The 26,177-nt window shown below is 44.5% G+C and overlaps 1 protein-coding gene across 1 annotated transcript in view; it reads right to left on the bottom strand.

The window, feature by feature from the left end:
* Positions 1-26,177, bottom strand: part of syne2a (spectrin repeat containing, nuclear envelope 2a) — a gene marked incomplete at its 5' end in the record, with an annotated part of 351,160 nt that overhangs the window by 232,141 nt on the left and 92,842 nt on the right. Inside the window, 9 exons of the mRNA XM_084314110.1 lie at positions 4,403-4,553; positions 7,347-7,516; positions 8,908-9,031; positions 10,226-10,341; positions 11,223-11,580; positions 12,023-12,147; positions 20,421-20,555; positions 22,885-23,101; positions 23,356-23,396. Of these exons, the coding sequence (XP_084170236.1) occupies positions 4,403-4,553; positions 7,347-7,516; positions 8,908-9,031; positions 10,226-10,341; positions 11,223-11,580; positions 12,023-12,147; positions 20,421-20,555; positions 22,885-23,101; positions 23,356-23,396 (1,437 nt within the window). The remainder of the gene's footprint in view (positions 1-4,402; positions 4,554-7,346; positions 7,517-8,907; positions 9,032-10,225; positions 10,342-11,222; positions 11,581-12,022; positions 12,148-20,420; positions 20,556-22,884; positions 23,102-23,355; positions 23,397-26,177) is intronic.

Below are 26,177 nucleotides of genomic sequence, written 5' to 3'. Positions count from 1 at the left end.
GTATTTGTCTGTGGATCAAGAGGCTATTGCACCGTCTCCTGTACTTGGAGTCTCCTTAGTCATCGTTGACCAGACTCTCTACTACCGACAGATCTTCTACCCCTGCTGGCTTACAACCAGGGGGACCCTTCCAGTATCTCCCGCTATATTACTAGTGTACCATAGATATAATTCCCTAAGATTCAGGTTGTATAACTACCTCCTGCGTAACCAGAGAATGGACATTCATTGTTGATTTGCCTACGCACATTCCTTTGCCTTACAAGTGCATTCAAAGTATATCGAGAAGTATTATGTACCTTTTGCTGCAATAAATACTTAAAGACAACTTTGTGTAGAACCGGTTCATTGTGGGAAGTGTTCATTATATTCATATATCATGTACTGTATGGCCAGTAATTAAAGTACATAAAGCGGTAGTGGTTTAATGATACCATACTTATCAATACAGTCAGGGAATTGTACCCCTCAGTTACAATTACTGTAAACAGTGTGTAAATGTAATGTACGATGTGAAATGTAAATGTAAATGTTATAGGTGTACTACTGTATACAGTTTGTCAATGTTAACCTCTTAAGCCTGATCGGCCGAGATATATTTCACATCACAAATAGATCAATACAGTCCGTATTAAGTGATTTTGCGTTTCTTTTTCAAATGTAGCCAAGAGTAAAGACCCTAACCCTATAACAACAGCAATCAAAGAATGATTTTAAGTGTCATTATTATCATTCATTCATGGTTTTGTTTCAGGGACACCTGTAGTAAGGGGGGAGGGGAGGAGGGGAGGAAACAGCCCAGTGCAGAGTGCGTGTTAATTTGTTATGTCGCCTTGTCATCCTGCCTTTACAAGCTTCAACGTTTTATTCATCATCTAAATGTGGCAATACAAGCTTGATATTCAACGTTAAATGAATGACCTTCTGTGTTAAGACTGTTAGTAAGCCAGTGTAAAGTAAAGTAAAGATATTGAGCATACATTTGTAAAACGTGGAACCCTATAGTTTCACCTAGTGTCGTATGAGACGTATTCGTCGTATGGCTGGATGTACCGAACCGTGACGGCCGTACCGTGAAGTTGCAGGAGACGAATACACGTGCCGTTACACCCCTACTGGGAATACATTCCCTGGGGTCCATAGATGTCGCTAGACACCAAGAACATGCAAATGGGACTTGTAGAAGTGGAGCAGCCTTCCATTTACTTGGGTATGTACTTTTAGGTGGATTTTCTGTAAATATGGCTAGGGCTTAAGAGTAGGGATGCTCGATATTGGCTTTTTTACCGATACCGATATACCGATATTGTCCAACTCTTAATTTCCGATACCGATATCAACCGATATCACATTTTAATGCCGATATCGGCCGATAATATCGGTAGGCCGATAATATCGGACATCATTTCTATAGAAATGTTAAAAAAAAATTAAAAAAATAAAAAGAAAATTGAAAACCGATACCGATATTTTCCGATATCACATTTTAATGCCGATATCGGCCGATAATATCGGTAGGCCGATAATATCAGACATCCCTACTTAAGAGGTTAAAGGTGTACTACTGTGTACAGTCTGTCAATGTTAAAGGTATACTATATACAATACTGTATACAATTCAACAGATTGGATTCTAAAACCTACCTGTTCTCCCAAGCATACAACCTTCTCTACCCATAACCACCCTCCTCCAACCTACCACCTCCCCTTCCCACGTTATTTTTAAACCTAGCCGCATTTTTCGGAGACGCTCTCTGATTGGCCACTGACTGACACTCTCTGATTGGCCACTGACATGTTTGCCCAATCGCGTGACGAGCTGTGTCTCTGCCCATTTCCGCGTCGAACAGCCTGCAAACTACCTGCCGTTCTATCGCCCTGGGCCCTGTTTCTTGTACCTGGATAACTGAGTTAGCCGGATAACTTTAACTGGATAACTGAGTTAGCCGGACTTTCCGGTTCCATGTACGTGGATTTTCCAAATCACCATGACAACAGATCCAAAAGTTTGAGCCTGGTCGAAAGCAGAGTTCAAGTTCAAGTTAGCCGGATCACGCAGAGCCACGCCCCCGCAAAGAAAGTGACAGCTCGTTTCCTGAAACTATTCCCACAGTCTACGATCTGCATTATACCATTCTGAATTACGTTTTTGTGCTCCATTCTTCCAGAGGGGGCTTTTGAAATGTAAAATAGACCCAAAATGCTGATACTAAATTCACTTTGTCCTAAATAATGCACGTTATATATACCGTGGCGACGGTGGCGCTCGCTCGTGCGATGTACACATTATGTGGTTATTTTAATTGTAACTGGGATTAAGATGTCTGATGAGATGCGCTGTTTGACGGATTTGAGAAATTGAATGAGCCGTTGACGTCACATTAATGAATGAGGATAAAGAGATAAACTTCATTCAAAACAAAGGATATTCTAAACACGGGTCTCTCGTTCATTAATGTATAAACAATGGATTTATCCCATCTGGCACAGTGGTGCAGCGTTAGTGCTCAAGCCTGCCAACCCAGCGACCGGGGTTCAAAACCCGGTGTTTCCAATAGGATTTTTTTGAATATAATATTAATGATTATACGCCAAAGTAGCCTGGTTTTAAGTTAAAATATTATAAATCTACATGCATTGAGGATGTCATTCTTTATATAGCTCTCAACGTGCACCAAATTGAATTATTCCTATATTGCAAAAAGAAGGAGACGACTAGGGTCTCGAACCCCGGTCGTCTGTGTGAAAGTCAAAAGAACAACCCGTTAGACCACATTGGAGATAAGTTAAAGATTGACTATACATCAATCAATGGGTAAGAGAGCCGTATCGTAATTCTGTATAACAGTTAACTAATTATTTTTGCTAGCAAGATCTCATTTGATTATTCAATCCAGCAGGCAAGTTTAAAGAAATATAATCTGATTGATTGAGGTAATGAGGGACTTAAAATTAGCCTATAGATAACGCATTTAACTTGTCGGCGAGGCGATTGAGCCGTATTGCAATCTGTCAATAAAGTCTTAAATCAATTAATCAATCAATGCCGTTAGAGAATCAGGATCTCTGCCATCGATACGTGCTGGCTTTTCACCTAAAGCGGCCGCGCGCATTTAGCCTGAGTCGCAAGTCTGGCTTGAGTTAACGAGACTGAATCCACCTTCGTGGAACAGGAAAATCCCGGCTTCAAACATCGGGTTAACTGAAGCTGGATAATGACATCTTGATCGACTTAGTTGAACCACGTACAAGAAACAGGGCCCTGCTCTAAGACAAACTCTAACCTTAACCAACTTTGAAAGAGTCCCTAAGCTTAACCAGTGTAGAAACAGGCGCCGGCCAATCAGAGAGCGTCTCCGAGAAATGCGGCTAGGTTTAAAAATAACGCCCCCTTCCCCTTCCCTACTTTCTCTCCCTCTCCTGTCCCCCCCCCCCCCCCCCCCCCCCCCCCTCCCCTCGGTTTCCTTACTTCCCTGACTGTTCCCCTACTGGACTTATTTGTTATTTGTTACTTGTTACCCGTGGTTTTATGTCCTGCGTCTTCATACTGTTGCTTATTCCATGTGGTTCTTTGTTTCTCTGTTCATTTGTTTTCCCATTGTCAGCGTCTTTGGGTTCTTGAAAAGCGCTTTATAAATAAAATGTAGGTATGCTCGATATTGGCTTTTTTACCGATACCGATATACCAATATTGTCCAACTCTTAATTTCCGATACCGATATCAACCGATACCGATATATTTCCCCCCCCCAAAAAACTGAATAATTTCAGGTAATTAACATTACATATGTCTTGTTGAGGAATTAACATAACATTATGCATACTTTTGACAATAAATAAAATCAGAAGTTGTTCTTACTTGCTTGCCTGAGTAAATAAATGTTATAGAAATGTAAAAAAAAAAACGATACCGATATTTTCCGATATCCCATTTTAATGCCAATATCGGCCGATAATATCGGTAGGCCGATAATATCGGACATCCCTAATAAAATGTATTATTATTATTATTAGGGATGCTCGATATTGGCTTTTTTACCGATACCGATATACCGATATTGTCCAACTCTTAATTTCCGATACCGATATCAACCGATACCGATATATGCAGGGTTTATTTGACAATAAATAAAATCAGAATTTGTTCTTACTTGCTTGCCTGGGTAAATAATTTAATTTTTTTTTGAAAACCGATACAGATATTTTCCGATATCACATTTTAATGCCGATATCGGCCGATAATATCGGTAGGCCGATAATATCGGACATCCCTAATTATTATTATTAGATTCCTTTTCATTTTCACGTCACAAAGCTTGTATCTCGTGTGAGTCTGCAATAAATGCCTAGTAAAATGTCAATGTAAATCCTTCAATCGTCAGAGAAGAGCCACAGTCAATACCTTCAAGTCAGAGGCAGTTCTGGGATCAGCCACGGCCAGGGAGGAGATGGCCACCGGCTGCCTGATGATCCGCTCCAGCTGCTCTGTGATCAGTGTGATCTGATGCTCCGCCGACTCCATTAGGTCAGCCGTCTTGTCTAAGGAGGCCATTCTAACGGGAAAACGGACCAAAATATACACAAATATATTTGTCACCTTTCAATTTCTGTCAAAACGGCTTCCTTTCCCTTGTATCCTATACAACTGTGGGCACGGACTGCTGCCAATTACTGGAGAACTAACGGCTGGTGAACTTGAGAACTGTTAGGACTATCTGACTCTTAACAAATAATAATAATAATAATAATAATAATAATAATAATAATAATAATAATAATAATAATAATAATAATAATAATAATAATAATAATAATAATAATAATAATAATAATAATAATAATAATAATAATAATAATAATAATAATAATAATAATAATAATAATAATAATAATAATAATAATAATAATAATAATAATAATGAATAATTCAAGTTTCTTTAATAGTTGTCATACAGAAGTACAGAATACTTTCATACAAAATGCTTCTTACTGTTACGCTCCAGAGACTGTGCTAGACAAGATAGTATCAAATAACATAGTATAGCATGTAATTTAGAAGTAGAAAATAGAAGTAGAAAATGAGGTCACAGTGTTCAGTATAGACATATGTACAATGTTCGATGCAGAATAGACGTAACTGAGTTACCATATAATATACAATACTATGCAGTGTACTAATGTACAGTACTATATAGTGCAAAGCAGAAATGGGATGAGGTACAATTTAGGTACAATTTACAGTAAGGTGTACGAGTTGTAGTGCAATCCTTCATCAATAAATATAAAGTGTGGGGAGTGGGTGCTACAGTGTGTTTGTTTAAAGTGAGTGTGTGCTATAAAGTGTGTGGAGTGGGTGCTACAGTGTGTTTGTTTAAAGTGAGTGTGTGCGTGTGGATGTGTGTGCTATGTGCGTTTGATGGTTGTTGTTGTGTAGTGTTCATTGTTCGTTTAGCAGCCTGATGGCCTGGGGATAGAAGCTTCTTCTGAGTCTTTCTGTGCTCGCCTTGAGACTCCGGTATCGCTTGCCTGACCGCAGCAGTTCAAAGAGGCAGTTGTTCGGGTGACTGGAGTCTTTAATGATTCTCTTAGCCTTGCCCCTGCAACGCTTGTTGTAAATGTTCTGGAGGGTGGGGAGCCCCCCTCCAATTGTGCGTTCGGCTGAACGTGTCACTCTTTGTAGTCTGCATTCGGTCTTGTGCAGTGCTATTCCCAAACCAGGAGGTGATGTTGCCAGTCAGGATGCTCTCTATTGTACATGAGTAGAAGTTCTTAAGGATCTTCTGACTGACTTGGAACTTCCTTAGGCGCCTGAGGAAGTAGAGGCGTTGTCGTGCCTTCTTCACAACACTGTCAATGTGTGTGGTCCATGTCAAGTCCTCGGATATGTAGGCTCCGAGGTACTTAAAGCTGTTGACTCTCTCAACCGGTGCCCCGTCGATGCTGAGGGGGCTGTAGTCCTTGACCCCCGACCTCCTGAAGTCCACAATCATCTCCTTTGTTTTGCTGACGTTCAGGGAGAGGCTGTTTTCCTGGCACCATCCCGCCAGGACCTTGACCTCTTCCAGGTAGGCCCTCTCGTCGTTGGCAGAGATCAGGCCCACCACCACTGTGTCGTCAGCTAATTTGATGATTGTATTGCTACTCCGCTGAGCCACACAGTCGTGTGTGTACAGGGAGTAGAGGAGGGGACTCAGAACACAGCCCTGGGGGGCCCCTATGTTGAGGGTGATGGATGAGGAGGTGCAGTTGCCTGCTCTCACCACCTGGGGTCTGCCCGTCAGGAAGTCCAAGACCCACTGGCAGAGGTCATAGTTCAAGCCCAGGTCCCTGAGCTTGGCTATGAGTATGGAGGGGACTATGGTATTGAATGCCGAGCTGTAGTCGATGAATAGCATTCTCACATAGTTCCCCTGCCTCTTGTCCAGGTGTGATGCTGCTGTGTGCAGCACATGGGCTATGGCGTCCTCCGTGGACCTGTTGGGGCGGTATGCAAATTGCAGGGGGTCCATGTTGATGGGGAGGGAGGAGCAGATGTAGCCCTTTACTAGCTTCTCAAAGCACTTCATGGCTATGGAGGTGAGAGCTACAGACCATAATAATAAATAATAATAATAATAATAATAATAATAATAATAATAATAATAATAATAATAATAATAATAATAATAATAATAATAATAATAATAATAATAATAATAATAATAATAATAATAATAATAATAATAATAATAATAATAATAATAATAATAATAATAATAATAATAATAATAATAATAATAATAATAATAATAATAATAATAATAATAATAATAATAATAATAATAATAATAATAATAATAATAATAATAATAATAATAATAATAATAATAATAATAATAATAATAATAATAATAATAATAATAATAATAATAAATTGGATTTAAAGAGAGAAGTGACTTTCTCAGACTCCCCATACTCCCACCCACCCACCCCCTCCTAATGTACAGTTTCCTCCCCATCGTATGTATATATTTTCTGTTAGAATCTCTGTCTTGTATGTCACAAATTTAACAGTACTGTATACCTGTATGTCATGCATGTCATAAATGTCATGATATATATCTGTATATCTGTATGTCGTGTATGTCATAAATGTCATGATGAATTGAAAATGGTGGGACCCTGATGTAAACAAGACGAAAGTCTTTCTCTGGTCTGCATCCCCTTAACAATTGTGTGTATTGAGCTGTACTGTACTGTACCCATTCTGCAATCTGTTAATAAAGTTTTCAATCAATCTACTGTATTACTCAGTAGGCTGTGTGAGGTGGAGGGGAAAGTAGTGTGTAGAGGTGGACTGACGGCACCTGGTCTGCAGGTAGATCTGTTGTCCTCGCCACTGCTGGACGAGGCGCCTGGACGTCCTCTCGTCTCCCCCCCTCTCGTCTCCCCCCTCCGCGGTCAGGGGGACGCGGGAGAGCTGGGAAGACTGGAGCTCAAACTCAAACCATAGCGCCTCCGTGTCCTTCCTGAGAGCCTGTTGAGAAGACACACACACACACAGATAGAAATCACACTCCCTGCAGGACAACCGAATGACCACCTGATGTGTTTTCTCCTGATGTTTCCGCTTGTCTTTGTAACACGGTGTAGCAGAGAGCGCACGTTTACAGCACCGTCTCTATTCAACTGCTCCACTATAGAGAAGCAACCTGTACACTACAGGAGATTAGTGGAGATGCAGAGAGAAGTCCAGAGTCCAGAGACACAGTGAGATAAAGGAGCAGGAAGCCAGAGTGGGACAGAGCACATCACACTGTGGGACGAAACTATACTCTGATACTGGAGTTAACTACGCTGCTTCTTCACCATACAAATAAGGTCACGGTCAAATGTGTTTATATATAGCATATTTAAAAACAACCCAGGTTGACCAAAGTGCTGCTGATTTGATTTGATTCAGACAAATATGGGTATATACATAATATTGGGCAGTGGCTCAGCTATTGTACATGCTATCATACAGAGTTATATTATGGACAATAATATGAGGTAGGTCGTTGTGATTATTATGATCACTATGATTACAGTGTAGGGCAGTTGTAGACGGTGAAAGCAGTAGGTAATTATAATCAATGTAAAATATAATTGTATTATATAAATATATATATATATATTTATATATAAAATAATGGAATTATAATGAGTTATATTAATAGAATAATAGAGTTGTTATAATAAGTAAACATTTCTGAATTTGACTCAACTATAAGGAAAGGTACAGAAAAGATACTCTAAGATAATAGATAATAATAAGATAATGAACTGAGTCAGTGGCTGTCAGTGGAGTATCTGAAAGTTAGGCTCCTCCCACTTGCCTGCATGTGTGTGTGTTGGCTCCTCCCACTCGCATGCAGGTGTGTGTGTGTTTGCTCCTCCCACTCGCCTGCAGGTGTGTGTGTGTGTGTTGGCTCCTCCCACTCTCATGCAGGTGTGTGTGTTTGCTCCTCCCACTCGCCTACAGGTGTGTGTGTTGGGTCTCAGTGGAGTATCTGAAAGGAAGGCTCCGCCCACTCACATGCAGGTGTGTGTGTGTTGGCTCCGCCCACTCACATGCAGGTGTTTGTGTGTTGGCTCCTCCCACTCACCTGCAGGTGTGTGTTGGCTCCTCCCACTCTCATGCAGGTGTGTGTGTGTTTGCTCCTCCCACTCGCATGCAGGTGTGTGTTGGGTCTCAGTGGAGTATCTGAAAGGAAGGCTCCGCCCACTCACCTGCAGGTGTGTGTGTGTTGGCTCCTCCCACTCACCTGCAGGTGTGTGTGTTGGCTCCTCCCACTTGCCTGCAGGTGTGTGTGTGTGTGTTGGCTCCTCCCACTTGCCTGCAGGTGTGTGTGTGTGTGTGTGTGTGTGTTGGCTCCTTCCACTCACCTGCAGGTGTGTGTGTTGGGAGCGTAGGGCAGCGGTGCTGTGCGGCTCTGAGAGGATGTCGGCCTCCAGACAGCGCTGGTTCCTCTGGAGCTGAGAGTCGAAGGCCAGGCAGGACTCTCTGTACCTGAGGGGGGGGGGGGGCAGAAGATGACGTGACGGGACTCGCTAGAGCAGTGGTTCTCAAACTACGGGTCGCGACCCAAAATGGGGTCGTGGGTAGGTGACAGTGGACATTGGCAAGTAAAAAATAAATGATATTCATCATATCAATCTGTCCACAAACCCAATGAAGTAGTGACACTAACTGACATTGCAGTTTGCCAACACACAGCCCAGAGTGGCTCACAGTGGCCGGAGAAGCAAGGAGGAAAAACATGGATAATAAATTCATAATATTTCCCTTTGATACAAAGCAAAGGAAAGAGGTCCATCTCTCCTCGCTTGTCGCATTATTGGGAGATGTGTGTAACGGTTGTGACACCGTCACCTTAAACTTCGATGCCCGAGGGAGTTTCGAAGCCGGGTCTCCCACGCCGCGGGCAACAGCACAGACCGCTGTCCGCTTTAGGATCGATTTTAAATTGGCCCTAAATATTTTTAAATCACTAAATGGCACGGCTCCTCCCTATCTGTCCAAACTCCTGCACCGCCACACCCCCCACGATCCCTCAGATCAGCTGACCAGCTGCTACTGGTGGTGCCTAGAACTAGGCTCAAGACTAGGGGAGACAGAGCCTTCTCCACCGCAGCGCCTAGATTGTGGAACAGCCTCCCCCTCAGCGTACGGACCGCCCAGACCGTGCAGGCTTTTAAATCACTTTTAAAAACCTACCTGTTCTCCTTGGCCTTCCCCCCACTTAATCACCACTAGACCCCTGGCCCTTCTATCCTCTTTGTTTTACTGTGTCCTACCTGTTTATCAACCTGCCTGTGAAGTACTTTGGTGCCAGCTGCCGCTGCCTGGAAATGTGCTATATAAATAAAACTGACTTGACTTGACTTGACTATACCAAGAGGTGAGTTCACTGCTTTGTAACGTGTCTATGTGTCTTTTGAGGGTGAGAGTGAGTTTAACCCATAGCACCTCTACTCAGCCCAGTCACTTCACAACATCTGAAGTCCTTCATGACTGCGCTTCACGATACCATCCGTTACAGATATACACAACAACTCGTCATCCGCCGTAGCCACAGATAGCAATAACTAACTTGTGCCAGATTTTAATTAGCCTCTTGCTCTGCCAACCTGATCCGTTAGGTCCCACGTGAAGTGTCACAACAGACGCAGCGTCAGAGCCCACCGAAACATGGACCCTTACCTTTCCACCACTTCCTGTTCCGACGAGCACGCTTCCTGCTGGGGGGGGGTGGTGGCCGCAACAATGGTCCGCTCCGCTGTCTGTCTGCTGTCCACGTTGTCCCCCCTGACGATCGCCTAGGAGACGAGGGGGGGGGGGGGGGCAACAACAGTTACAATGAAGAGCGGAGTCGAGGAGGAGCGGTGAGCCTATCCAATTACCGTGGATTAGTGTCTCCTCTACAGCTGGTGCTGTGGCTTAAGAGCGTCCAGCGCGGCCAATCAAGCTTCTGGATCTGTCTCTGCATGGCCAGCGGGCGGGGCTTAGGTAAAGGCCAAAGGCCAGTTTTACATCCAAGCGATGCAGTGCTGACTGGGTAACGGAAAAACGCATTCCGGTGGAAATTAGGATTGTTTTACTAATAACCGTGTTCATTCTAAATTAAGAAACAGGAAATATCCGTTTCAAATGATTCACTGAATATCAAAACGATTCAGATGGAAGGATAATTGGGGGGGGGGGGGGGATTTGACGACATTACAGATTCTACCTTTAAATGTTTTTAAAGTTTCTCTCTCATCCGTTTACATGCGCAGTGCGGCTTTGGTAGTAAAAACCAAACACATCACTCCTGTCCTCCACTCTCTCCACTGGCTCCCAATCGAGGAACGCATCAACTTCAAAACACTACAATATTTAAACTCTGTCCTCAAAATGAATGGAAGTGAATGAGGAGCCTGACGCCTGGGAGGAACGCTGGTGTGTTGACAGCAGACGACCAGCAGGGGTCACTATAGTTTACTAGTAGATGACTTTAGATAAGAGGTGAGACTGCTGAAACTAGTTATACTGAAGTATCCCTTTAACCCTTTCACTACCACTCAAAAAGGTTAACCCTTTCACTGCGACACTACAGAAGGATAACACAATACAATGAATTATTATTATTATTATTATTATTATTATTATTATTATTATTATTATTATTAAAACACCGCCGTGTGGTTTCTCTCCATACCTGTGCCAGCAGCACCGGTCCTTGCTGCCGACGGCTCGTTTGAACGCCAAGTATCCGCCTGTGGACCTTCAGTGAGGGGTCCTCGACATGCAGCAGCAGCTCTTGTTTCTGATCGCTGTGGTGGTCCTTCCCAGATGCTGCATGGTGCCGGCCTTGAACCTGTGGCGGGAGGAGGAACCTGACATCCAGTGGGCGGTCCGGTGCGTCCAGTGAGCAGGTGTTAACCGGAGGTGAGAGGTGGTGTTGTTGTTGTGGGCGGGCCGGGAGAGGCGTCTGGATGCTCCTGATTGGCCGCGAGCCAGATGCCTGCGTAGCGGCCGCTCTCTGGGGGGCGAGGCCTCTGACCTGCTCCGCCCTGCTGAGTTAAGAACCACAACAGGAGGGGAGGGGAGGGGAGGGGCATCACTTAATATCACCAGCCTCACACCAAACAACCCTCCCACAACCCTCCCTCAACCCTCCCTCAACCCTCCCACAACCCTCCCTCCACCCTCAAACCTCCCATAACCCTCAACAATATAGTCAATTATGAGCAGCTGTACAGACAAACACTTCCAAACGATAGTGGTTGATATCGTCACCCCCTGCTACACACTCTGCTCCGCCCCCTAGTGGTTGATATCGTCACCCCCTGCTACACACTCTGCTCCGCCCCCTAGTGGTTGATATCGTCACCCACCTGCTACACACTCTGCTCTGCCCCCTAGTGGTTGATTCTGGGCAGACTTTGATATTGCCACCAAAGAGGCACTACTGGCGGCATCACTGATCGACGATGTCCCCCTCCTGCATTACCTCACCTGTCCTGTAGGGGCACTGTGCCACGGGTTTCACTTGACAACTGCACTTCTGGCGTCAGGGTCTCACGGAGCCCGCGAAGGGCCTCCACGCGCTCCCCAGCCGCAGCCTCCGTGGACCGACACGTCTACAGAGTACAAGTAAACTCATGAGAACCTGGACTTGTCTATCGATTTGTCCGTGCGTCCGTCCGTCTTTTTTGTCCGTCACTCCTTTATTATTCCTCTTCAATGCAGTTTGAATGCAAAATGCTGAACTGAATGCAATTTGGAGGAATCTATTGGTTCCAGAAAATGCCATTCAAAAGTACACTCCTGCCCCCCGGTGGTTCAAAACATGTGCTACACGCCGTATTGAAGTTGAAGGCAATTCCCCAAATGCATGGATACATGTGAAATGTTCCACAATATGCACACATTACAAGGTCATCTCATAATTTATCAAGCCGTTCCCAGCTTTTTATGTCTCAATAAAGAACCTTCTCTCCTGTGTCTCCTTCTCAGCCAACAATAAACAACTGTCTCTCCTATTATGTCTCCCTCTCAGCCGTTCTACTGTCTCAATAAAGAACGTTCTCTCCTGTGCCTCCCCTACTCTGTCTCCCTCTCAGCCTTCCTACTGTCTCAATAAAGAACCTTCTCACCTGTCTGTCCCTCTCAGCCGTCCTACTGTCTCAATAAAGAACCTTCCATCCTGTGTCTCCTCTCAGCCTCCCTGCAGTCTCAATAAAGAACCTTCTCTCCTGTGTCTCCCTCTCAGCCTTCCTACTGTCTCAATAAAGAACCATCTCTCCTGTGTCTCTCCTACTCTGTCTCCCTCTCAGCCTTCCTACTGTCTCAATAAAGAACCTTCTCTCCTGTGTCTGCCCTACTTTGTCTCCCTCTCAGCCTTCCTACTGTCTCAATACAGAACCTTCTCTCCTGTGTCTCCTACTCTGTCTCCCTCTCAGCCTTCCTACTGTCTCAATAAAGAACCTTCTCTCCTGTGTCTCTCCTACTCTGTCTCCCTCTCAGCCTTCCTACTGTCTCAATAAAGAACCTTCTCTCCTGTGTCTCCCTCTCAGCCTTCCTACTGTCTCAATAAAGAACCTTCTCTCCTGTGTCTCCCTCTCAGCCTTCCTACTGTCTCAATAAAGAACCGTCTCTCCTGTGTCTCCCTCTCAGCCTTCCTACTGTCTCAATAAAGAACCTTCTCTCCTGTGTCTCCCTCTCAGCCTTCCTACTGTCTCAATAAAGAACCTTCTCTCCTGTGTCTCCCTCTCAGCCTTCCTACTGTCTCAATAAAGAACCTTCTCTCCTGTGTCTTTCCTACTCTGTCTCCCTCTCAGCCTCCCTACTGTCTCAATAAAGAACCTTCTCTCCTCTGTCTCCCTCTCAGCCTTCTTACTGTCTCAATAAAGAACCTTCTCTCCTGTGTCTCCCCTACTCTGTCTCCCTCTCAGCCTTCCTACTGTCTCAATAAAGAACCTTCTCTCCTGTGTCTCCCCTACTCTGTCTCCCTCTCAGCCTTCCTACTGTCTCAATAAAGAACCTTCTCTACTCTGTCTCCCCTACTCTGTCTCCCTCTCAGCCTTCCTACTGACTCAATAAAGAACCTTCTCTCCTGTGTCTCCTCATCTCTGTCTCCCTTTCAGGCTTCCTACTGTCTCGATAAAGAACCTTCTCTCCTGTGTCTCCCTCTCAGCCTTCCTACTGTCTCAATAAAGAACCTTCTCTCCTGTGTCTTTCCTACTCTGTCTCCCTCTCAGCCTTCCTACTGTCTCAATAAATAACCTTCTCTCCTCTGTCTCCCTCTCAGGCTTCCTACTGTCTCAATAAAGAACCTTCTCTCCTGTGTCTCCCTCTCAGCCTTCCTTCTGTCTCAATAAAGAACCTTCTCTCCTGTGTCTCCCTCTCAGCCTTCCTACTGTCTCAATAAAGAACCTTCTCTCCTGTGTCTTTCCTACTCTGTCTCCCTCTCAGCCTTCCTACTGTCTCAATAAATAACCTTCTCTCCTCTGTCTCCCTCTCAGCCTTCCTACTGTCTCAATAAAGAACCTTCTCTCCTGTGTCTCCCTCTCAGCCTCCCTACTGTCTCAATAAAGAACCTTCTCTCCTGTGTCTTTCCTACTCTGTCTCCCTCTCAGCCTTCCTACTGTCTCAATAAATAACCTTCTCTCCTCTGTCTCCCTCTCAGCCTTCCTACTGTCTCAATAAAGAACCGTCTCTCCTGTGTCTCCCTCTCAGCCTTCCTACTGTCTCAATAAAGAACCGTCTCTCCTGTGTCTCCCTCTCAGCCTTCCTACTGTCTCAATAAAGAACCTTCTCTCCTGTGTCTCTCCTACTCTGTCTCCCTCTCAGCCTTCCTACTGTCTCAATAAAGAACCTTCTCTCCTGTGTCTCCCCTACTCTGTCTCCCTCTCAGCCTTCCTACTGTCTCAATAAAGAACCTTCTCTACTCTGTCTCCCCTACTCTGTGTCCCTCTCAGCCTTCCTACTGACTCAATAAAGAACCTTCTCTCCTGTGTCTCCTCATCTCTGTCTCCCTTTCAGCCTTCCTACTGTCTCGATAAAGAACCTTCTCTCTTGTGTCTCCCTCTCAGCCTTCCTACTGTCTCAATAAAGAACCTTCTCTCCTGTGTCTTTCCTACTCTGTCTCCCTCTCAGCCTTCCTACTGTCTCAATAAATAACCTTCTCTCCTCTGTCTCCCTCTCAGGCTTCCTACTGTCTCAATAAAGAACCTTCTCTCCTGTGTCTCCCTCTCAGCCTTCCTTCTGTCTCAATAAAGAACCTTCTCTCCTGTGTCTCCCTCTCGGCCTTCCTACTGTCTCAATAAAGAACCTTCTCTCCTGTGTCTTTCCTACTCTGTCTCCCTCTCAGCCTTCCTACTGTCTCAATAAATAACCTTCTCTCCTCTGTCTCCCTCTCAGCCTTCCTACTGTCTCAATAAAGAACCTTCTCTCCTGTGTCTCCCTCTCAGCCTTCCTACTGTCTCAATAAAGAACCTTCTCTCCTGTGTCTTTCCTACTCTGTCTCCCTCTCAGCCTTCCTACTGTCAATAAATAACCTTCTCTCCTCTGTCTCCCTCTCAGCCTTCCTACTGTCTCAATAAAGAACCGTCTCTCCTGTGTCTCCCTCTCAGCCTTCCTACTGTCTCAATAAAGAACCTTCTCTCCTGTGTCTCTCCTACTCTGTCTCCCCCTCAGCCTTCCTACTGTCTCAATAAAGAACCTTCTCTCCTGTGTCTCCCTCTCAGCCTTCCTACTGCCTCAATAAAGAACCTTCTCTCCTGTGTCTCTTCTACTCTGTCTCCCCCTCAGCCTTCCTACTGTCTCAATAAAGAACCGTCTCTCCTGTGTCTCCCTCTCAGCCTTCCTACTGTCTCAATAAAGAACCTTCTCTCCTGTGTCTCTCCTACTCTGTCTCCCCCTCAGCCTTCCTACTGTCTCAATAAAGAACCTTCTCTCCTGTGTCTCCCTCTCAGCCTTCCTACTGCCTCAATAAAGAACCTTCTCTCCTGTGTCTCCCTCTCAGCCTTCCTACTGTCTCAATAAAGAACCTTCTCTCCTGTGTCTCCCTCTCAGCCTTCCTACTGTCTCAATAAAGAACCTTCTCTCCTGTGTCTTTCCTACTCTGTCTCCCTCTCAGCCTCCCTACTGTCTCAATAAAGAACCTTCTCTCCTCTGTCTCCCTCTCAGCCTTCTTACTGTCTCAATAAAGAACCTTCTCTTCTGTGTCTCCCCTACTCTGTCTCCCTCTCAGCCTCCCTACTGTCTCAATAAAGAACCTTCTCTCCTCTGTCTCCCCTACTCTGTCTCCCTCTCAGCCTTCTTACTGTCTCAATAAAGAACCTTCTCTCCTGTGTCTCCTCTACTCTGTCTCCCTCTCAGCCTTCCTACTGTCTCAATAAAGAACCTTCTCTCCTGTGTCTCCCCTACTCTGTCTCCCTCTCAGCCTTCCTACTGTCTCAATAAAGAACCTTCTCTACTCTGTCTCCCCTACTCTGTCTCCCTCTCAGCCTTCCTACTGACTCAATAAAGAACCTTCTCTCCTGTGTCTCCTCATCTCTGTCTCCCTTTCAGCCTTCCTACTGTCTCGATAAAGAACCTTCTCTCCTGTGTCTCCCTCTCAGCCTTCCTACTGTCTCAATAAAGAACCTTCTCTCCTGTGTCTTTCCTACTCTGTCTCCCTCTCAGCCTTCCTACTGTCTCAATAAATAACCTTCTCTCCTCTGTCTCCCTCTCAGGCTTCCTACTGTCTCAATAAAGAACCTTCTCTCCTGTGTCTCCCTCTCAGCCTTCCTTCTGTCTCAATAAAGAACCTTCTCTCCTGTGTCTCCCTCTCAGCCTTCCTACTGTCTCAATAAAGAACCTTCTCTCCTGTGTCTTTCCTACTCTGTCTCCCTCTCAGCCTTCCTACTGTCTCAATAAATAACCTTCTCTCCTCTGTCTCCCTCTCAGCCTTCCTACTGTCTCAATAAAGAACCTTCTCTCCTGTGTCTCCCTCTCAGCCTTCCTACTGTCTCAATAAAGAACCTTCCCTCCTGTGTCTTTCCTACTCTGTCTCCCTCTCAGCCTTCCTACTGTCTCAATAAATAACCTTCTCTCCTCTGTCTCCCTCTCAGCATTCCTACTGTCTCAATAAAGAACCGTCTCTCCTGTGTCTCCCTCTCAGCCTTCCTACTGTCTCAATAAAGAACCGTCTCTCCTGTGTCTCCCTCTCAGCCTTCCTACTGTCTCAATAAAGAACCTTCTCTCCTGTGTCTCTCCTACTCTGTCTCCCTCTCAGCCTTCCTACTGTCTCAATAAAGAACCTTCTCTCCTGTGTCTCCCCTACTCTGTCTCCCTCTCAGCCTTCCTACTGTCTCAATAAAGAACCTTCTCTACTCTGTCTCCCCTACTCTGTCTCCCTCTCAGCCTTCCTACTGACTCAATAAAGAACCTTCTCTCCTGTGTCTCCTCATCTCTGTCTCCCTTTCAGCCTTCCTACTGTCTCGATAAAGAACCTTCTCTCCTGTGTCTCCCTCTCAGCCTTCCTACTGTCTCAATAAATAACCTTCTCTCCTGTGTCTTTCCTACTCAGTCTCCCTCTCAGCCTTACTACTGTCTCAATAAATAACCTTCTCTCCTCTGTCTCCCTCTCAGGCTTCCTACTGTCTCAATAAAGAACCTTCTCTCCTGTGTCTCCCTCTCAGCCTTCCTTCTGTCTCAATAAAGAACCTTCTCTCCTGTGTCTCCCTCTCAGCCTTCCTACTGTCTCAATAAAGAACCTTCTCTCCTGTGTCTTTCCTACTCTGTCTCCCTCTCAGCCTTCCTACTGTCTCAATAAATAACCTTCTCTCCTCTGTCTCCCTCTCAGCCTTCCTACTGTCTCAATAAAGAACCTTCTCTCCTGTGTCTCCCTCTCAGCCTTCCTACTGTCTCAATAAAGAACCTTCTCTCCTGTGTCTTTCCTACTCTGTCTCCCTCTCAGCCTTCCTACTGTCTCAATAAATAACCTTCTCTCCTCTGTCTCCCTCTCAGCCTTCCTACTGTCTCAATAAAGAACCGTCTCTCCTGTGTCTCCCTCTCAGCCTTCCTACTGTCTCAATAAAGAACCGTCTCTCCTGTGTCTCCCTCTCAGCCTTCCTACTGTCTCAATAAAGAACCTTCTCTCCTGTGTCTCTCCTACTCTGTCTCCCCCTCAGCCTTCCTACTGTCTCAATAAAGAACCTTCTCTCCTGTGTCTCCCTCTCAGCCTTCCTACTGCCTCAATAAAGAACCTTCTCTCCTGTGTCTCTTCTACTCTGTCTCCCCCTCAGCCTTCCTACTGTCTCAATAAAGAACCGTCTCTCCTGTGTCTCCCTCTCAGCCTTCCTACTGTCTCAATAAAGAACCTTCTCTCCTGTGTCTCTCCTACTCTATCTCCCCCTCAGCCTTCCTACTGTCTCAATAAAGAACCATCTCTCCTGTGTCTCCCTCTCAGCCTTCCTACTGCCTCAATAAAGAACCTTCTCTCCTGTGTCTCTCCTACTCTGTCTCCCCCTCAGCCTTCCTACTGTCTCAATAAAGAACCTTCTCTCCTGTGTCTCCTACTCTGTCTCCATCGCAGCCTTCCTACCGTCTCAATAAAGAACCTTCTCTCCTGTGTCTCCCTCTCAGCCTTCCTACTGTCTCAATAAAGAACCTTCTCTCCTGTGTCTCCCTCTCAGCCTTCCTACTGTCTCAATAAAGAACCTTCTCTCCTGTGTCTCCCTCTCAGCCTTCCTACTGTCTCAATAAAGAACCTTCTCTCCTGTGTCTCCCTCTCAGCCGTCCTACTGTCTCAATAAATAGAAGAGCGATGAGTGTACTGCCAAAAAGAAAAACAAGTCAATTTTGAAGATCAATCGGACGGACGGAGCAGCAAAAACGGACGGACGGACAGACGTAGTGTCCCGACTCCTCTCAGTGCAACGTCACATCAGCACAGTGTACCTGTTGTATCAGCACAGTGTCAGGGCGGTGGGCGTCGTGCAGCACAGTGTTAGTTACGTGCTTCACGTGCTGTTACACCACAACACTGAGGAGGCAGACATGTCTGAGAGCACGTCCTGGGACCACGCAGACACACACACACACACATGTCACACACACAGGCAACACTGTTCATTAAGAAGGTAAACAAGACGGGCGGTCAGGTGGCGTAGCGGAGATTGCGTTCGTCACCAACCCCGGAGACGCTGGATTCACCTGTTCGAATCCAGCTCACAGCTCCGGCGTGGTCACCAGCTTGGCTGGCCGTTCACACTAATACAATTGGCTGTATTAGAGGGTGGGAAAGCTGGCGGGGTGGGTCCGGGTCGTTGTAAACAGCGACTCCTACAGTTCGGTCGGGGCGCCTGCTAAGCGCGGATAGGATCTAAGGGCGGTAGTGTGATCCTTCCACACGTCACACCCTCTCAGTGAGAGTCCGCGCTGCCAGGTGAAAAGAAGCGGTTGATTGGCTGGACGTGTGTCGGAGGAAGCACGTGATAGCCTCCACTCTCCCAGACCGACTGTGGGGGGTAAGTGCGCAGTGACCAGGAAGGGGATTTGGAATTGGCATAACGACTAACATTGGGATGGGAGAAAATCAGAGGAAAAAGGAGGAAAAAAAAAAAAAAAAAAAAAGTAAACAAGACAACACCACTGGCACAGCAGTAGGGGGGGGGGGGGTTTGTGGAAGCTAAAATATTGAATGTTTTTTTTGTGTCATGGGTATTTTACACACGTGACCTAAATTATTATGTTATTTTCATTTCATAAACCTGTATGTCTGTCAGAGTGAGTGACCTGTCTTTTAGCAATTACTGTAGTACTATTTATTAGTTTGACATGACTTTTTTCCTAATCTTAGTAGTAGTAGTAGTAGTAGTAGTAGTAGTAGTAGTAGTAGTAGTAGTAGTAGTAGTAGTAGTAGTAGTAGTAGTAGTAGTAGTAGTAGTAGTAGTAGTAGTAGTAGTAGTAGTAGTAGTAGTAGTAGTAGTAGTAAAACACTACACATATTAAAATGTTACATTCAATTTGAATTTCAAAGTCACTTCTAATCAGTTGTAAATAATTGACCCCGCTGTTCTAGTCATCAGTCTATTGTTCATCTCAGAGACCAATCCTTTTGGGATTTCTTTTGTTTTGTAAACTACTAACGAGTTTGTCTCAGTCAACCAGCACCTGCTAACAGGTCTGACCCTTTAGCTCAGCTGGTTAGTGCGGCCGCCTGTGGCTCCTACGGCCCCGGGTTCAAATCCACTCGGTTACAATACCATGGTACTTTTAGGTAAGGCCATGTTTGGAAGAACAATAAACAATGTGTTTCTGAGACTAGTCTAGGGCTGTTGTACCGAATGTCATTTTTATTTTTTTACATTCGAAGCTTCTATTGAAGTATTCGAACGAAGCTTCGAATGTCTGTCGTCATATTTTATGACGTAATCTTTTTTAAATATCCTCAAACTAAATCTTCAATTTGAATAAAGTGATTAATCTGATTAAATTAGTATTTTTTTAATTTGTATTAAATCAACTTTCTTTAATGAATATAACTCATCAGTTTCGTCAACATAAATAATCCAATAAGGGCTCACGGTTGGTACGAAAGTGATGGTGACGTCTTGATGGAGCGCCGAGTGCAGAGCGGATGCAGACAGGCTATAATTAATGTTTTATTTTTTATTTTTATGATGAGTCATATACTATAATAGTATAATACTATAATATTAGTGTAGCCTAATCTTCATCTGCAACTGTGAAGAAAAACCACAGAATGAATAGACACATAAAAATATATATATAAAAATAAAAATGTATTACAAATAAAAAATTCGAATGTTGATTTAGAATTCAACATTATGAACGAAGCTTCGAACTATTCGGTACAGCCCTAGACTAGTCCCTTGTGGTGCTCCAGGTGGGCCCTTCATACCTCCCACTGTTTCCTGACCGAGTCGGAGAGGAGCAGCAGGTCGTGGAGCTGGGCCCCGGAGCAGAAGGCCCCGAAGCCCTCCACCGCCCCCAGAAACTCCTCCAGGGCGGCGGGCCGCAGGGTCCTCAATGCCTTCTGGAAGCAAAGACCATGCAGACAACAAACATGACAGCAGAAGGAAACGACACGCGGTCCCACTGGGCCACAGCCGCACTGGAAGCACAACACATGAGCTCTGTCGGACAAAACACCACAGACCTACGGACTTAAGACAAAAAATTTGGGATATCCGATATTATCGGCCTACCGATATTATCGGCCGATATTGGCATACAAATGTGATATCGGAAAATATCGGTATCGGTTTTCAAAAAAACGTAATTATTTTTATTTTATTTTATTTTTTTAACATTTATTTAACCTTTATTTACCCAGGCAAGCAAGTAAGAACAAATTATTATTTTATTTATTGTCAAAGTATGCATAATGTTGTGTTAATTACACGACAAGAGATATGTAATGTTAATTACCTGAAATTATGCAGGGGGGGGGGGAACCCTGCATATATCGGTATCGATATCGGAAATTAAGAGTTGGACAATAACGGTATATCGGTATCGGTAAAAAAGTCAATATCGAGCATCCCTACAAAAAATTTGCTCTTAGGGCCATTTAAGACATCTTAGGGCCGATTTTGGGATTCCCCAACCCTCCCTACTAACACAACAGTAAATATAAGGTTTAAATAAATATAACACATTGTCATATTTATTTAAATTATGATTAATTAATTCCAAGGAGGTCTGTAGAGTTGACATGAAGGAATCACTATGATTCCTCCCAAATAAAGCCCTTAAGAACACTGAGCACAACAGTCTGTAAGACTGCTCCTAAATCCTGCTCTTAGTCAGGGCCAAATCCAAGCTTAGGGACGGTTGGGGAATCCCAAAATCGGCCCTAAGATGTCTTAAATGGCCCTAAGAGCAAATGTTTTTGTCTTATTAAGTCCGTTGGAGAATGAGACCCAATGTGCATTGATTCTGAATAATATTTTTCCAAAAGTGATTTATTCAAGGTCTGAGTGTTACCAGCACAAATATCGATTTGAAGTATCAATCACTTGTTTCAAGCATATCGTCAGCAAGAAGAAACATGGAGCTTGGCAAGGCTTGGCCATCGCAGGGCAAAATAACATTATCAGGCACAAAACAGCTTACAATATCATTCACACGCTTATCAGTGACAACAGTAGAAGTCAGCTATTTGCATTTTGTCCCCAACTTTGAGAAGGTGACAAGACATTTAAAATCTGGAGGTAAAGACGTTGGTCTTTCTAGGGTCTAAAAGCAACACAGAGTGGACAGTGGTTGGTCTTCTAGGGTCTAAAAGCAACACAGAGCTGACAGTGGTTGGTCTTCTAGGGTCTAAAAGCAACACAGAGCTGACAGTGGTTGGTCTTCTAGGGTCTAAAAGCAACACAGAGCGGACAGTGGTTGGTCTTCTAGGGTCTAAAAGCAACACAGAGCGGACAGTGGTTGGTCTTCTAGGGTCTAAAAGCAACACAGAGCTGACAGTGGTTGGTCTTCTAGGGTCTAAAAGCAACACAGAGCTGACAGTGGTTGGTCTTCTAGGGTCTAAAAGCAACACAGAGCGGACAGTGGTTGGTCTTCTAGGGTCTAAAAGCAACACAGAGCGGACAGTGGTTGGTCTTCTAGGGTCTAAAAGCAACACAGAGCTGACAGTGGTTGGTCTTCTAGGGTCTAAAAGCAACACAGAGCGGACAGTGGTTGGTCTTCTAGGGTCTAAAAGCAACACAGAGCTGACAGTGGTTGGTCTTCTAGGGTCTAAAAGCAACACAGAGCTGACAGTGGTTGGTCTTCTAGGGTCTAAAAGCAACAGGGAGCTGACAGTGTGTGGAGGTTGGTCTGGTTGGTCTTCTAGGGTCTAAAAGCAACAGGGAGCTGACAGTGTGTGGAGGTTGGTCTGGTTGGTCTTCTAGGGTCTAAAAGCCACATTGCTTCGTCATCCAAGCTCAAAAACGTTGGTGATCGGGCCTTCTCACGCACTGCACCTCGACTCTGGAACTCCCTCCCTCAGACCATCAGAGACTCCCCCCACACTCTCCACCTTCAAATCCCGCCTCAAAACCCACCTGTTCTCCCTATAGCCTTCAACCTTCCCCACCTATAACCCCCCCCCCCCCACTTCAACCTGTTGTGATCTTTGTTACTGTGGCTTTATGTTTCTATGTATCTCATGCTGTTTTCCCTGTTTCCCCCGTAGTCTTATGTTCCTTTTGTTTCTTGTTTTTCTTTGTTTTTCTCTGCTTCTCTGCCTAATGTCAGCGACTTCGGGTTCCTGAGAAGCGCTTTACAAATTAAATGAATTATTATTATTACAGGGAGCTGACTGTCTTCTAGGATCTAAAAGCCACAGGGAGCTGACTGTGTGTGTGAAGCGCTACCTCTTTCTTCCTGGCTTGCCATTCTGAGATCTCTCTGTCGCTGAACAGCATGATGGCTTCCTGGACACGGTCCTGCAGGTGAAACCTGGCCTTCTCCAGCCGGCTCTTGGCCATCGACTGAGCTCTGGAGTGAACCTCACCGCTGACCATCACCGGCGGTTGCAGAGGCGTGAGGATTTCACCCGGTGGAGTGTTCGGTTGCCCTCTTGCTCTGAATCTGGGAGTGTGAACCCGTTGGGGGCTTTGTCGAGGTGAGATCTGAGTCAGAGGTGCACTTTGGGTGGGATATAAGCTTTCTTTTCTGTCTCGGATTGTTTTTATCCCAGCTTTGGACAGGGTGGGACTTTCAGCGTGGCCCAGTGGCCGAGGTGCTGGTCCGGCTTGGGTCAGTGGCTGAGGTGCTGGTCCGGCTTGGGTCAGTGTGGGTCGGTGCTGTTCTTTCAGACTTTGACCTGCAGCGCGGGGACATGCCCATGGACGCGTGGGCTCATGAGCTTCTCCTTGAGTCGCACCTGGAGAGAATCAAGAATCAAGAGTTTTATTTGTCACTTATACATACCAGGGCATACAGTGAAATGCGGGTGGTCATGGCCGCATCGATTGTGCAATAATACAATAATAAAATAAACATAGAAAAAAAACAGGTAAGACATAAAGATGTGCATGATAAAAATAGACATACTAAATTCCTGAGAAGGCACTGGTTCCTATGTACACTACTATACAATGTACAATTTTAACTCCGTCATTATGTTATATACTTAATATTAGTGCTGTCAGGCGATTAAAAAAATTTATCTAATTAATTACAGGATTTGTAATTAATTAATCTAATTAATCACATTTTAATCGCATAACCATTTTAGGCCTGATATTCTATATTCTATAATCATATTTCAAATGGCATGTGTCCGGATGGCAGAATTCAGTACTGTATCTACAAAACCTTCTGTTTAATCATCTTCCATTTATTCATTTGCTTAGATTTTTCAGGTCTGGTCAATTTGAGCATGGTGTTATTTACAGTCAAAGATAAAAAAAAAAAAAAAGTATTGATACTCTCATTTGGTTCATTACAATTTACTCAAGCCTAGTAACAGACACAGTATTTCTGACACTGGGAATACATTCCCTGAGATCCATAGATGTCCCTAGAATCAGATACCAAGAACATGCAAATGGACCATATTAAAAAAAAGTCTGTAAATGTAGTATTCTACGTTCTTATGGAATGAATAAGATAAAAAGAAAATATATATATATATTTTTTTTTGTAAAAAAATGTGGGTTAATTTTCATAACACGATAATTTGCTGTGTAATTAATTAATCTATAATTTTCCATTATTTAAAGTAACATTTTGTTTAAATGGGAACTATTTTACTATTTCTTTCACTATTTGGGCACTTTTACACAATTCCTGTGAGTCGATGGAACACCTCTGTAATTTTTCTTTCAAAAAAATTCATTGTTTTGTATTTCTAATCAAGTACTCAAAAACAGCATTTTTCTACCTCAAGATCTTAAACCGTTTTGAGGCTGGGCTCCAACCACTGTGTGGCCTGGTGCCAACTGCCACATCAACTGCCACATTATTATGCAGCTGAGAAATCTCTGACATCACAGATATGCACATTTTCAGATGACTCAGTTCAGTGAGGGTGAATATTGTGAGAGGAGAATTGGAAGAATGCGCCAATATGAGAATTAGAGACATAGATCCTATTAATATAAGTCCACATAGCTAGGAAACAATGCTAAACACTAAAAAAGGCCATTTATAAGATAGTTCCCGTTTAAAGTGATTGTTTAAAGTGATTGTTTAAAGCGGTTGCAGCATGTGTGTTGTGTGTGTGTGCGTGCGTGCATGCGTGTGTGCGTGCGTGCGCATGTGTGCGTGTGTGCGTGTGCGTGTGTGCGCTCATGTGTACATGTGAGTGGAGAGTTCAGTGTTCTGGTTGCACCTGGAGAGGACCGCCCCGGATGTTTAGCTGGTCGGACCAAAGGCTGAGGTTGTATTTGGTTTTCAGCGTGGAGTAAAAACTGGATTGCGGTGGATTTCTGTTGGGTTACGTCTTGAATATGGCAGTAGTTCTTCGGCGGTTCCTGGGGACTTCGATGAAGTGTCTGGGATGGAGGTGGAGGCTGAGATGGATGACCACGTGCCTGGTCTACGTCCTCGGACACGACCGTAGCAAATAACTCTTTCCTGGACTCTGGCTGCAAGTGGGACCTAATGACCACGTTGGGGGACGGCTGACTGGCAAGAGTTTCACCACCAGCATGTCGTTTTGATCCTAGTGAACTAAGCATTTCAACAATTTCCTGTGAAGACAAAAGCACACAGAAGAAACGCAAAATCTCTTTAGGTGAAGTAGACTAGAGCATCTATCATCTAGTGACTTGCTTATCGAGGATATTACCAAAAGGTTATCCGGTACAAACATACTATCGTTTTACTCGTTTTTTTATTTGATTTGAAATCTTTATTTCGAACATGTAAATAAATACAAACAATATAAAATCAAAACAAAGAAATTAAATAAATTTTTTTTTATTAAATAAACAAAAGCAAAACATAACTCAATTTACATGTTCGAAAAGGAGTAGGAAGCGGCTAAGTGGCGCAGTGGGCAAGGCGCTCGCCACTAACGCAGGAGATGCTGGGTTCGAGCCCAGCTCTCGGCATTGCTACCAGCTTGGCTGGTCGTTCATACTAACACAATTGGCAGTGTTAGGGGTGGGAAAGCTGGTGGGTGGGGATTGGACGTTGTGGACAGCGACTCCTACAGGTCGGTTGGTGCGCCTGTACAGCAGAATCAGGAAGTATCGGGGGCAGCGTGAGCCTCCCACGCGTTACTCCTCGCCACTGAGAGTTCGCGCTGTACAGGTGAAAAGATGCGACGGCTGCCTCCTCGTGTACCGGAGGGGACACGTGATGCAAGGCTTCTATCCTCACTACAGCCGACCAGTGGGAGGCATAGTCTAGCAACGTTCGAGACAGAGGAGGGGAGAATTGAAGGGAGAATTGGCGAGGCGAAATTGGGATGGGAGAAAAAATTGAAAAATAAGGAGAAAAAGTGGATAAAAAAAATGAAAAAGAGTAGGAAGAAGTACTTATTTAATCCTACCCCTTTTCCACTACTCAAATGAGTTTACTAATTTAAAACCTTACAAAACAAATATATATATATATGCAAAACAAAAAACAAAAACTATACAGTATAGTAAAACATGAAAGAAATACAATAAAAAATGTAAACCCCCGTGAATATCAAATCCCTTCCTCATCC

Source organism: Notolepis coatsorum (assembly GCF_963971535.1).
Source record: "Notolepis coatsorum genome assembly, chromosome: 5".
NCBI lineage: Eukaryota > Metazoa > Chordata > Actinopteri > Aulopiformes > Paralepididae > Notolepis > Notolepis coatsorum.
The sequence above is the reverse complement of the archived record's forward strand: the minus strand, read 5'-3'. Positions and strand labels throughout refer to the sequence as shown.